Source organism: Sorex araneus, chromosome 1 (assembly GCF_027595985.1).
Source record: "Sorex araneus isolate mSorAra2 chromosome 1, mSorAra2.pri, whole genome shotgun sequence".
Taxonomy (NCBI): domain Eukaryota; kingdom Metazoa; phylum Chordata; class Mammalia; order Eulipotyphla; family Soricidae; genus Sorex; species Sorex araneus.
In genome coordinates, this window is record NC_073302.1 from 311,364,550 (window position 1) to 311,377,562 (window position 13,013).

At 39.2% G+C, this 13,013-nt stretch overlaps 1 protein-coding gene across 5 annotated transcripts in view; it reads right to left on the reverse strand.

Moving 5' to 3' along the window:
• The window catches only part of GALNTL6 (polypeptide N-acetylgalactosaminyltransferase like 6), a 1,098,691-nt gene that overhangs the window by 85,347 nt on the left and 1,000,331 nt on the right, over nucleotides 1-13,013 (reverse strand). For all 5 annotated transcript variants that reach the window (XM_055118910.1, XM_055118897.1, XM_055118904.1 and 2 more), the window contains one exon: nucleotides 6,790-6,897. In XM_055118910.1, coding sequence (XP_054974885.1) covers nucleotides 6,790-6,897 — 108 coding nt within the window. The remainder of the gene's footprint in view (nucleotides 1-6,789; nucleotides 6,898-13,013) is intronic.

Sequence of the window (13,013 nt, forward strand, 5' to 3'; positions counted from 1 at the left end):
AGAAATCAAATTTGGGAGAAGTAAAGACTACATACAAATTAAAGAATGAACAGGTTATCTATGACCCTAAGCCTTGAGGTGCTCAAGGGTCAACTATATATTAATACTTAAGAAAATTCTGATACCACTGGGTGAAGAAATAAGGGCGCAAATTAAGGTCAAGCAGCCAGGCATACATATGTGCTTCATGTTTTCTCATCTAATCTCTTGGCAGATGGAATACTTTTTCACTGCCTGGTTTTCCACATATGCAAAGCAAGCAAAAGGGCTGTTGTTAAAGAATGAGAATATCTGTGTTTTACTGGTACTGTATGCCAGAATCATATCACCAGTGTGTATGTGTATGTGAGGGTTATGGGGCATGTTCTTGGGAGAGGCAACACTCCATTTAACAAAGAAATGGCTTAATCCACTTGGAGAGATCCAGTGACCTTGCTTTATGCATTTCTTCCTGGCACATAGTAGGTGCATGATAGATACTTATGGAAGAATTTCTCCAGCTCAGGCCTTCTTTGGGGATGGAGATGACATTTATCTTCACAATTTGCAATGGATTTTCCCTTCCTTGGTAATTTGTTGAGTCTTCATTGTAACACGCCAAGCTTGGGTTAGATTTTTAGGGAGGCTTTATGGAGAACAATTGAGTGCTGTTTATGAAAGATGCTTGAAATTCTGAAAGAAAATAACTTCATCTAAAGGTACAATTGTGGAAAGTGAGTCATCTTCGGTTCTTGTCCCATGTATTGGTAGATATTACTGCTTTTCTGTTGTTGTTGTTATACTCTAAGGAAGAATTAGAGGTAGTTATTGTTGGCAGAGGAATTCTTATGCACACAAGTCCCAGGCATTTATGAGGCTGAATCTTTGGGGAGAAGACGAATGTTTCTGACTGACTGAAAGAAAACCTGTGATAGGCCACAATGACCCTGAACTCAGTGATAGTTTCAAATAAAATCTCTGAACTCCATTGTTTTGAGAACAGCAGAAAGATGTGCTGCCTTCCACTGATGCCTCCGGTTGTCATGCTTCAGCTCTGATTTGCCGGGCAGCTTTATGAGCGTGAACTGATTTACAATCATTGGGGGAGAAAGGTCAATTTGTGAGAGTGTAGATTTCCCATTCATCACCATGCTTTATGGCCTTGTTGGTGGTTTTATTTTCAGATATCAAACTAGTCATTTTGGTCTTGTTAGTGCTTTTCCTTTATGGCTATAGTTTTCTGACACAAACAAGGAAGAGGCAGCAGCATCCATCAGATATTGTATTGGTCTATTTCAGCTCCTTCAGACTGGGATGGGTGACATCATGGTAAAGAAGGAGGAGACACTCATTAATGGGCATGGGGTACCCTGACTTTGGCAGCAAAGTTCTTCTCTTCCTTCCCCCCTTCTCTTATTCCTCTTCTTTCTTCTCTTCCTTTTTGCTTCCTCCTGCTCCCCTTCACTTCCTCTTTTCTATCCCTCATTACACCTACTCCAGTATAAAGATTTTGAAGAGGCTTATGCAGTTAACTGGCTGGATATCACCAGGGACATGACATCAGAAGAAAGGTATCTTGAGAAATCCACTCCAGAACTGAGAGAAGCAAACCAACTATTTGCCTTCAGAATTCAGACTTAACCTTCAAGTGATGAGGCATAATAAGCATAGGGAACATTTAACTGTCATTGGAATTTGATAAGAAAGTTTCAGAAAATGTGTAAAAACTATTTTGTAACATATGTATAACAGCAGAGCATCTATAAGCCCATTAAATAGGATTTGTTTATGTAGAATAAACATTAATTTATAAAATGATATATGCTATCTTTCAGATATCCTTTTCTGTCCAGTCATAATACCAATATAAGTTGTACATAATGGCTTATTAATAAGTAAAATATGCAAGGTACTATTTCTTTTCAGTGTGAATTTATTAACTCTCCTTTCATCCTCACAGTATTTGCATTGTTCTAGATAGATTGTTATACGACATAGACTCATTCTTATTGTCTTAGTTGGGGCCTTTATGAGACTTTATGAGACTTTAAGGTCAGTTTTTGTCTTTATCATCATTTATACTTCCAGGGTGTATCCTGTTGCTTGACATGATAATATCGTTTTAGAAAGGAAAATAATTATTGGTTACAAAAACCACAAAGACTTTATGGGTTGTCAGGACTCTGGAGAGGAGGAAGACAACAGTAACATTCTAGCTGGACTCACCCTGACCAAATACCAGCATCAGCATCTTCCTTGCCTGATCCTTGCTCCCTGCTTTGTGCTGGTATGATTTTCTCCAGACATCGTGAGAGTTACATGGGACTGCTCTCAAAATGTGGCCAAATGAATAAAAATCTCAGGAAGTTTTCTTTTCTTTTTTTTTTTTTTTGGCTTTTTGGATCACACCCGGCGATGCACAGTGATTACTACTGGCTGTGCACTCAGGAACCTCCCCTGGCAGTGCTCGGGGGACCATATGGGATGCTGGGATTCAAACCCGGGTCGGCCGTGTGCAAGGCAAATGCACCCTACCCACTGTGCTATCACTCCAGCCCAGGAAGTTTTCTTTACAAATGCTTCTTACGTTCAAAAAGATGGCTTTCCTTAGTCCTTCTCCCTTTAATCTTGTTGGTTCCTCTTTGCTTTTTAGCCCCCCCTTTTTTTTTTGCTTTTTGGGTCACACCTGATGATGCATGGGGGTTACTCCTGGCTTTGCACTCAGAAATTACTCCTGCGGTGCTCAGTGGACCATGTGGGATGCTGGGAATTGAACCCGGGTCGGCCGTGTGCAAGGCAAATGCCCTACCTGCTGTACTATCACTCCAGTCCCAGGCTTCTGACTTTCATCCAGGTACTTCTGGTGCAAAAACCGTGAGTACCTCCCTGCAGTCTAAGAGAAGACCGTTGGCCTCTCGGCTGCAGAGTCCCCTAAGGTCTGCCTCCAATGCATGTTCCGAGGTCTCCTACAAAGGGGCTCAAAGGTGTCACCTCGTATGCCTGATCCTCCCTCCTGGTACTTTGAGCACAGCCTGTCTAACCTCCCTCTTAGGGTCTGTGGAGTGCAGGCCTTCCCAAGAGTGGGGCAGGAGAGTCAGGTGGGAGAGCTTCAGACCTTGAGTTCCCACTCCCTGTTTGCTGCCTCTGTTCTGTGCACATGAACGATGCCTCAAGTGCCAGTCTGCGCAGGCAGTTTTTCTTTTTTCTGAAAACTCAAACTTCTTTGCTTTCATAACCCATGTATGCGTCTCTTCCACATATATCCACCTCTCCAATACTTTGGAAAAGTTCTTTGTTGTCTTGTTTTGGCTTCTTGTAAGAATAGTTCCTGAATCTTCCAACCTGACTGTAATACTGGTACACAGGAAACCCAGTAATTATTTGAATTTAGTTGTAGAATACACATTGGTGCACTGATGGGACAGTGGTTTCTAACACTTTAACAGTAAAGGACCAGCACTTGTTGGCAGAAAAAACAGCGTTCTAGGGTATAGCCTGTTCATATATTTTTCTGTGTTATAGGAATGTGTGTGTTTTCCCGAAGCCTGCTGAAATTCTCAGTTTACATAGTTTCATAAATAAATAATGTGTGTCTTTGAAGAATTGAGCAAACTTTGCAAAGTAAGAAAATTAGCCTTTGGAGTCAAGTTTCTGTCCTCCTTTTCATTTCCTAATGAGGCTGGAGAAATTTACTATGAGTAAAGGCGCTCTGCGTCTGAAGTGTCTTCAAAATGCTCATCATTTTTGATGAGAGAGTAATAGTGTAGGGGGTAGGAAGTAGTGGAGGTCTGCTCACAAAACATCAAAATTGTTTTTCATTTTAATATCCTCTTTTATTTAAAAAAATCATAAAGTATTCCTGAGAGTGACAGTTGAACTTCAATATTTATAACTTTCTGATTGCTCTTGTGGGTTGGGGGAGAGGGGTGAGCCCTCAAGTAGAATTTAAGTAGAAAAGATTAAAATCCAGAATTGTGAACTTTTTTTTTTATTTGAAGGAACACTCACTTTTTGTCGGAGATTTTATATGCCAGTCCCACTTTTGCTCTATTTAACATGACTTAGAAACAATTTGTTCTTTGAAAATATATTAGCAATCTTATTATTTTTCAAAACAGAACCCTTTCAAAACAGAACAACTTAGTCAAGGCCTCACTCCACCACAAATTTACACTCCACTTTGGCAATAAACTAAATACACCCCCCTCCACACACATTCGTCTTGTAAATGAATGCTTTGGTTTGGGACACACGTGTGGGAGTTTATGAGTGAGGAAGTACTAATGACAGATCATCATTATCTTTGGAATATTTTAAGCTTCTATGATTTACGATATTCATATGGTTAATTTGTGATGTGTACTCCATCATTTACCTTTTCCTGAAATTTTGTTGTGTTCCTGAATGAGTTTTCAGATTTATAGATCTATGACTATGTGGATTCATCATTTCTGAGTCCAGATGCAGCTTTTTAACCACCTTATGATTTTGTAATGGGTTACTTTTCTCAAACAACATCATTTCTACAGTTACTTATGGAGTATGTTATTAATATCTGCTTAATTTTTTGAAGAGGAGGAAATAATAGAACAATTTCCCTTCAAAGATAATTTCATTACAGTCTAAATTCTGTGAAATGAAATATGGATGCACCTAAAGAAAAATCGACTGTTTGAAAATGATCTTAGAAAAGAAATAAGGAAAAACGCTCTCTTTCCCAAACAGATTCATCTTATAAATAAATTTTATTATACCTTATTACAATATTTACATTTTTATGAAGAGCTAAGACCTCCTGTATCATTTTCTTGTCTAGTTTTTTTCTGAGTTCTCTCAACAAATATTTATTGACTGCTTATTGTAGATGTTGATTGCAGGCTAGCAAATAACACAGATAAAAATATCTTCCTTTGTGGGATTAATATTCTAATAAATCCTGATGAACCATCTTATATTAAAAAAATTCTGTTAAGTGTGCCTGTTGAATTTTGTATAAGCGACTCAATAGCTTTATATTGCAGCCTATTGGTAAAAGAACAGTGATAAATAATTTAGGATTAGATTTCTGGGTGAGCATGTGACAAAGAAATGTGACAAAATAGCTTTTTTCTGAATTTGTCTTCTGAACAATAGCAGAACAAAATTGTGGCGGATAAAACTAATCTGACTCTAAGGAAAGGAATGTGAAAACCAGTTGTGGTCAGAATTGGTTAGATATTTGGCAGCTCTGTTCTCCCAAACAGGTATGGAAACATTCTAAAATGCAGAAAAGCATTTGTGCATTTAGTCTAATGACATGATTTTTTTTCAAAACCGTCTTAAAAAAACGTATCTTGGACTTGGTCAATTTGGGGGTTTTGAGGAAGGGGAAATACGGCAGAGCTGTCTTTAGGTAGAGATCAGCGTCCACTTCTCCCGTTGCCCCATTGTTCCCAGACGGCTGATGAATCCCTCTGTGTTCTATGGGGCAAAGTACTGGAGGCCTGTGTCCAAGGCCTGAGGGAAAACTCTTCCTGTGCTATTCACCTGGCATGTGGGCAAGAACAAGTCAGGTTTGCAGCACAGATGATGAAAGAGATGCTCATCACGAGTATCTCTTTATCTCCTTTCAACACTCAGTTCATCCAGAGTGTTCATTTCCAGCTAACATTGTCATAATGGACCCTCCTCTATCTTAACTGTCACCCCCAAACTCCTGTGGAGCTTTCCAGCCATTGACCAGTTCTCCTGGCCCGTTTCCCCTGGCTTTGGGTATTAGATTCTAACTTTTTTAAAAAATATATCCCACAAATAAATGCAGTCATCCTATATCTGACCCTCTCCTTCTGACTCAATAATGCCTAAAAATGAGAGAGAGAGAAAGAGAGAGAAGAGAGAGAGAGAGAAAAGAGGTGCCTGCCATAAAGGCAGCAGAGGTGGGGGACCTTGGAGGGGTGGGAGAGAAACTGGGGACACTGGTGCTGGAAAATTATACTGGTGGAGGGATACGTGTCAGAACATTGTATGAACGAAACCCAATCATGAACAGCTTTGTAAAAAGATTAAAGAATAAATTAAAATAAAAAGAGGGACTGGAGCAATAGCGCAATTTGCCTTGCACGCGGCCGACCCGGGTTCGATTCCCAGCATCCCATATGGTCCCCTGAGCACTGTCAGGAGTGATTCCTGAGTGCAGAGCCAGGAGTAACCCCTGTGCATCGCCAGGTGTGACCCAAAAAGCAAAAAATAAAATAAAATAAAATAAAATAAAATAAAATGAAAAGAACAAGCCAGCTTGCTTATCCTCAGTTTTCTCATCTATAAAATCAAGGTTAGAATATCAAGTTCAGGTTGGTGGAGATAAAGTATGTGAAAGTGCTTTGAAATAAATAAATAATAACAAGGATGACTGTAATTGTCAAAACTTCCTTATGGGGCTGAAGAGATCTTACAGAGTTAAGGTCTTACAGAGTTAAGACCTTGCATACAACGGACCTAGGTTTGATCTCCTAGCACTGGTTTCTTGAGTACGACCGGGAGTGACCCCACCTGAACCGAGAGCCGGGGTAAGCCCTGAGCACAGTTGTGTGTGTGTGTGTGTTTTCCCAAACCAAAAAGGAAAACTACAAAAAGAATTTTTCTTATGGAATTAAAATCTTGAGTCACACAGAAATTATTTACTTCTATACTGCCAAAATGGAATAGCAAGTGGTGGAAATTTATTTTTGGTCAGGACTTTTCTCACTCTGTCTCTTTAATTATATCAGGTGTGAGACTCCTTGCTGTGCCCACAGACGCCATTTCAAGCCCAGCTTACCCACAGTTACTCACTCTTGCCAAGCTGGTCCCAGATGGAACTTTATAAGGGACGTATTTCCTGTAGATATGACCAACTCTAGAACATGGAACGTCAAACATTTCTCCTCCACACATCCAAACCTAAAGAAGGGACATTCGAAAGTACAAACAAAGAGAATAGTAAATTTCATATAAAAAGGAATTAGCAGCAGTGGATTAAAAAAATTCAAATCTCTAATTTATGCTTGTTATGAATGGCTAACCAAGAAAACAAATCAAAGTTAATAGAGCCCCTAGATGTGAAAATGTATAGAATCTAGATATTAATTCATTAAAATCAAATTTCTGTAAAACATTGACATTTAAAAAATTCAAGTGGAATTTTATTATGAATATTGCAGAGACCTGTGATTTGATGCTTGAGACATCTTATTTATATGGGGATTTGCTCTGGAAAGTTTGTGAAATCATTTGAAGAAAGTACATTAGAACTTCAATGTCAATTTAAAATTTAAAATAAAAAATGGAATTCCTAAAATAGATGAACAGAACTGAATATAAAAAACCCAGTTACATCCGTATTTCGTTACCTAGATTCTGAAACTTTCAGGAGAGTTAGCATTAAAAATCATACTTCCGTTCGAATTTCTTCCCAGCCCTGATCTTTTCTTAGGCACTGAAATAATTGGTTAGTGATGTGGACTCAGGAAATAAAAATCAAGGTATGTGTTAAGATTCTGTGCTTAAATATAGTAACACAAATTAATTGGCTCCCTTTTACCATGGCCACCTACTCAAATGGATTCTTGTTCAATCATGACTTATAGAATATAAGTGACTAATATAAAGTGACTAATAACCAAAACATAAATCCAGTCTTTATAGATGCTATTATCATTGCAAGAAAAAAGTTAAGAAGAGCCAGATACTATGATGGTTTTGGGTGTTTGCCTTGGTCATACCACAGTGCCCAGATATTGGTCAAACATTTCTCTATATTGCCCGGAGGTTAGTTTTTGGGTGGGATTGATATTTCAATTAGTGGAAATTATAATATGGCAGATTACCTTGAACAATACAAATGATCATTATTCAATCAGCTGTGGATCTTAATAATAAGGACTGACATTTCCAAGGCAAGAAGAAATTTTTTCAGCTGACTTTGTGGATTTGAATTGCATCTTTTCCTTTGGTTCTTAGCCTAACTTGAAGACTTTGGATTTACCAACCTAACCACAACCATGTAAGCCAACTCTTTGAAATTAATCTTTCTTCTCCACCTCTCTGTCTGTCTGTCTTCCTCTGTCTCTCTCTTTCTTGATGGTTTCTCTGGAGAATTCTGGCTAATACAGATGCACAGCTAGTTTTAAAATGTGATTTTGAAAGAGAAAGGAAGATGTTTATCTCTTCACTTATCTTAGCTTCTAATTCTTCTTTCACTATAAGGAGTGCGATTGGTAAATAGTTTTTAGGTTAAATGGAAGCACAAATTAATTATTAAAATAATACTCAGTTGCTTTTAATGAATTCAGAAAAACTCATGGTATAAATTTCAAGTCAGTGAGTATTTATTAATGTTTATACCAAGACGATAGAAGTATGTCTGGATGATATAAATTTGATAGTGAAGTGAACAGTCTAAACTGCAAGTACAAACTGCCAGAAAAATTTCAGAAGCCAAAACTGTAAGAGTCAACACAAAAAGAAAAAGAACCTACTCTAGGATCCTAAAAAAACCCCAACTCAGGGCTGGAGTGATAGTACAGCGGGTAGGGCGTTTGCCTTGCACTCGGCCGACCCGGGTTCGATTCCCAGCATCCCATATGGTCCCCTGAGCAGCGCCAGGGGTAATTCCTGAGTGCAGAGCCAGGAGTGACCTCTGTGCATTGCCGGGTGTGACCCACCCCCCAAAAGTAAAAAAACCCCAACTCTTCTAGTGCAGAATGGGTTGGAAAGAAACCTAGTTACACAGAACATACATCACCATCAAAAGATGGAACAGTCAGGGATTAAGGGTGTTATCTGTCTGAAATCTTAGGCAATTTCTGGGAATTTTTCAGAAAAAAATTCTTTTTTTTTGTTAAGAAAATGGTTAAGTGGGAAAGGAATAAAAACTGTTAAAATAAATAATTGTAGGATGCAATGACTACAAGATTATTGTTGGCGATTTTAATGCCAAGATAAGACCAAGAAGGTCGCCCGAAGAACTCCACATTGGGACCCATGGCATAGAATGGAACAAACAGGGTGAGAGACTGTCTGAGTTCATCATGTTGACCAAGAACATCCATGGTAACTCACAGTTCCAGAAGGCCGAATCTAAATGCTGGACTCCCGGTGGACAGTTCCACAATGAAATTGACCACATCACATTCAGTTGAAGGTTTTGCCTGACCAATGTTGCTGTTGTTCCAAAATTCCAAATGGGATTGGACCACTGTCTCCTTTGTGCAAAATTCTACTTCACAGAGTGGGGAGAAAGGTCTGTAAGGTTTAATTAAGAAGAGAACTCCAAAAATGACCACCAACTGGGAACTCTTTGGCACTATTACGGCAACGTGGGAAGACACCGTCGTTGACAACATCGACGAGGAATACGATCAACTGGTTCAGCACCTCCATGACTGCTCGAGGAATGCTGAGAGTTGTAAAGCCACAAACAGACACCTGTCTTCGGAAACTCTTGAGCTCATTTGCCAACATGGTTTGGCACGAGCCTCAGGCAACCACAAGCTAACGTCTGAGTTCGCAAAGCTGAGCAGAGAAGTGATAAAGGAAGGCCTCAAAGAGAGAAGAGCAGCAGTGTTGGCTGATGCGGCAGAAGCCGGGAAAAGTATTCCCAACACTCGCCTGTCCTTTGCCAACTACAAGACCAAGATGACTGCCCTCAAACGTCCTGATGAATCTATCACATTTTCCAGAAGGGCAATGGAGAGGATTATTAATGACTTCTACTCAAATCTCTTTGACAGCCACGTCCACCTTTCCACATACCAAATTCCACAGGATGGATATGTCATTCCCAATTTTCTCTCTTCCAAAATCCGACATGCCATTTCATCGGTAAAGATACGTACAGCACCTGGTCCAGACAAGGTCAGACCCGAACATTTGAAGAATCTGCTGCCTGTACTCCTCAATACACTGGCTCGGCTCTTCACACAATTCCTGTCCGAATGCAAGGTTCCATCCCAATGGAAAACCAGCAGGACTGTTCTGTTATACAAGAAGGGAGATATCCACGACATTGGCAACTATCGTCCAAGCTGCCTGTTGTCTGTTGTCTACAAGTTGTTCACTTGAGTCATCCAGAATAGAATAGATAGAACACCAGACAAAGGGCAACCATGTGAGCAAGCCAGGTTCTGAAAAGGATTCAGCACGATCGACCATATCCACACAGTGACCAAGCTCATTGAAGTTTCGTGAGAGTTCAAGATGCCACTCTGTCTAACGTTCATTGATTTAATGAAGGCCTTTGATTCTGTTGAGACTGAAGCAGTAATCAAAGCCCTAGCCAAACAGGGCATTCAAACTCAGTACATCAAGATCCTCTGTGAGTTGTATCACGGATTCACCACCAGGATCTCACCATTCTACAAGGAAGTGATCATGGACGTAAAGAGTGATCATGGATGTAAAGAGGGGTTTGGCAGGGTAATAAAATTTCACCAAAATTCTTCAGTGCCACCCTCATGGCCGCCAACATACGAGATGCTCAGATTTCTTCGTCAAAACCCTGAACGAATGGTATGAGGCTCTTTCTGTTCCTGGAGCGGGCAGATACCATTGGGCTACACTAGCATGTAACAGGGACAAATGGAGATGTTACTGGTGCCCACTTGAGCAAATCGAAGATCAATGGGATGACAAGTGATACAAGGATGTATAGGTGTAGTCTTGATAAGGTACAGTGAAGCCTATTTGAAATATTTTGGTAGAACTCAAAATGTGATAGAGAATTCTATAGAACAGTATTAGGAGACAGTACTAGGGTTAATAGGATGGAGCTGCAGAGAGATATTTCAATTCAGTAGAAAAAACAATTTTTCTAGTAGACAGAATGTCTAAAGATAAAGTATAGGACTCCTGTGCCACTAGATGTGTTGAAATCTATAGTAAGTCGATGATGCTTTGGGGACAAGCATAAAATTTTGGATAGGCATCTAAGCTAGAAGATATTTTAGGGTAATTCTAATAACACGACCTAGCATTTATCAGTGTTCACTATACCCTTTTTTATTTAATCCTCCAATGACAGATTTTATTCTTTTGCTGATAATGTAGGTGGGGAAAAGGCAATCTAGGGAGATAGTAACTTTCCCAAAGCCATAGTACTGGTCAACTCTATAAGAAAGGTCTGTATCCCTAGTACTAATATAATAAATCAGTATTTTATCTACAAAATAAGCAAATTTTGTCAATGAAGAGAGAACAAAGATTTTAAGCTTTTCAGACCATATGGTCTGTCTTGCATCTAAAGGTAACTCTGCTAAGAAAAAAGGCATGGATGGATTTTTAGTAAAACTCTATTGAGGAGGCTGGAAGTGAAGTACAGGATGATGTGAGGGAACACTGGTGGAGGGAAACAGACCCTTGATGAAGGGGTAGTGCTGATATGTTGTATGCATAAAGCCCTATCATTAACAGTATTATAAAGCGTGGTTCCTGAAAGACATTAAATTACAAAGGAAAACTCAGTTGGGTAGAACATAGTACATTGCCTCTCTCCCAAACCTGGACAAGAGAAACCACTTATATTACCAAGATTTCTGGGGTTGAGAGAAATGTCAGTTCCATCTAGTAATCTGTTTCCTTCCATCTCCCAATCTCATGACATTTTAAATTGATATGGTGAATGTGGTTATTTGAGAGATCATTCATTTTTATTATTTCCACATTTAATATGGGAAAAATTTGAGAGTAATTAGACAACAGATGAAGGGGTGCAGAGGGGAGTGTAGAGAAGGACAGGAAGTTCTGTTGTATAATCAAATGCCATTTCTTTTTTTTCTTTATTTTTGATCACAAATCAAATTTTATTGATTTATTTTCTGACTCTGTTTTCCATTCCTTTAAATTTTTTTTGCAATGAAAAATATGAATATAAGTCCAATAAGCTATTCATTGCGTCACAGAACCACCTTCAAATGCCATTTCTTACTGATTGAAGGTAAGTAAGGGCTAAAACAATAAAACAAAGAAGTTTTTATATGGCTGCAGATAGCTCATGCAATTTGCAGTCACAAACATTTTCTTTTTTATGAAAAGGGGGGAATAATATTGCTCCCGTTTATTGGAGAAATGGCTAATTTCTGAGGCAGGGCAGGGGACACGTGGGGCCAAGGCCTGGGGCAATATTTACCATTCTGAATCTACTTTTTGGCTCTAGCCTCCCGCCAACCCCCCTGCCATTTAGCCTGTAGTTTTGGTTGGTTTTTTTTTTTTGGTCTAGCCTGTAGTTTTATAAAATTAATTAATTAATTTTATTAAATCCCTATGTGGAAAGTTACAAAGCTTTCAGGCTTAAGTCTCAGTTATACAATGCTCGAACACCCATCCCTTCACCAGTGCACATATTCAACCACCAAGAACCACAGTAAACCTCCCCCCAACCCCCACCCCCCAGCCCCTCACCCTGCCTGTGTAGCTGATAAATTTCACTTTACTTTCTCTTTACTTTGATTACATTCAATATTTCAACAAAAAGCTCACTATTATTGCTTGGAGTTTCTCCCCTCAAAGTCAGTCCTGCTGGAAAAGAAGCATTTAATAATTCATTTTCCATTGCTGAGAATGAAAAGAGATATGAGGTCATGTGGCCACAATAGCGGCCATGAGATTTTGGATTTCTGTATTTTAGTATTTTAGTAACTAAGTCCAGAGAAATTTCTGCCAGAAGTTGCATCATTGCAAGCCCGTACCTCTCTGCTACTTTATATTCCACATGTGAGTGCAGTCTTTCTATGTCTGTCTCTTTCTTTCTGACTCATTTCACTCAACATGATACTTTCCATGTTGATCCACTTATATGCAAATTTCATGACTTCATCTTTTCTGATAGCTGCATAGTATTCCATTGTGTAGATGTACCAAAGTTTCTTTAACCAGTCATGTCTTTTTGGGCACTCCGTATTTTTCCAGATTGTGGCTATTGTAAACAGTGCTGCAATGAATGTAGAAATGCAGATTCATTTCTACTATACCTTTTTGTCTCTCCGGGGTATATTCCCAGGAGTGGTACTGCTGGGTCAAAT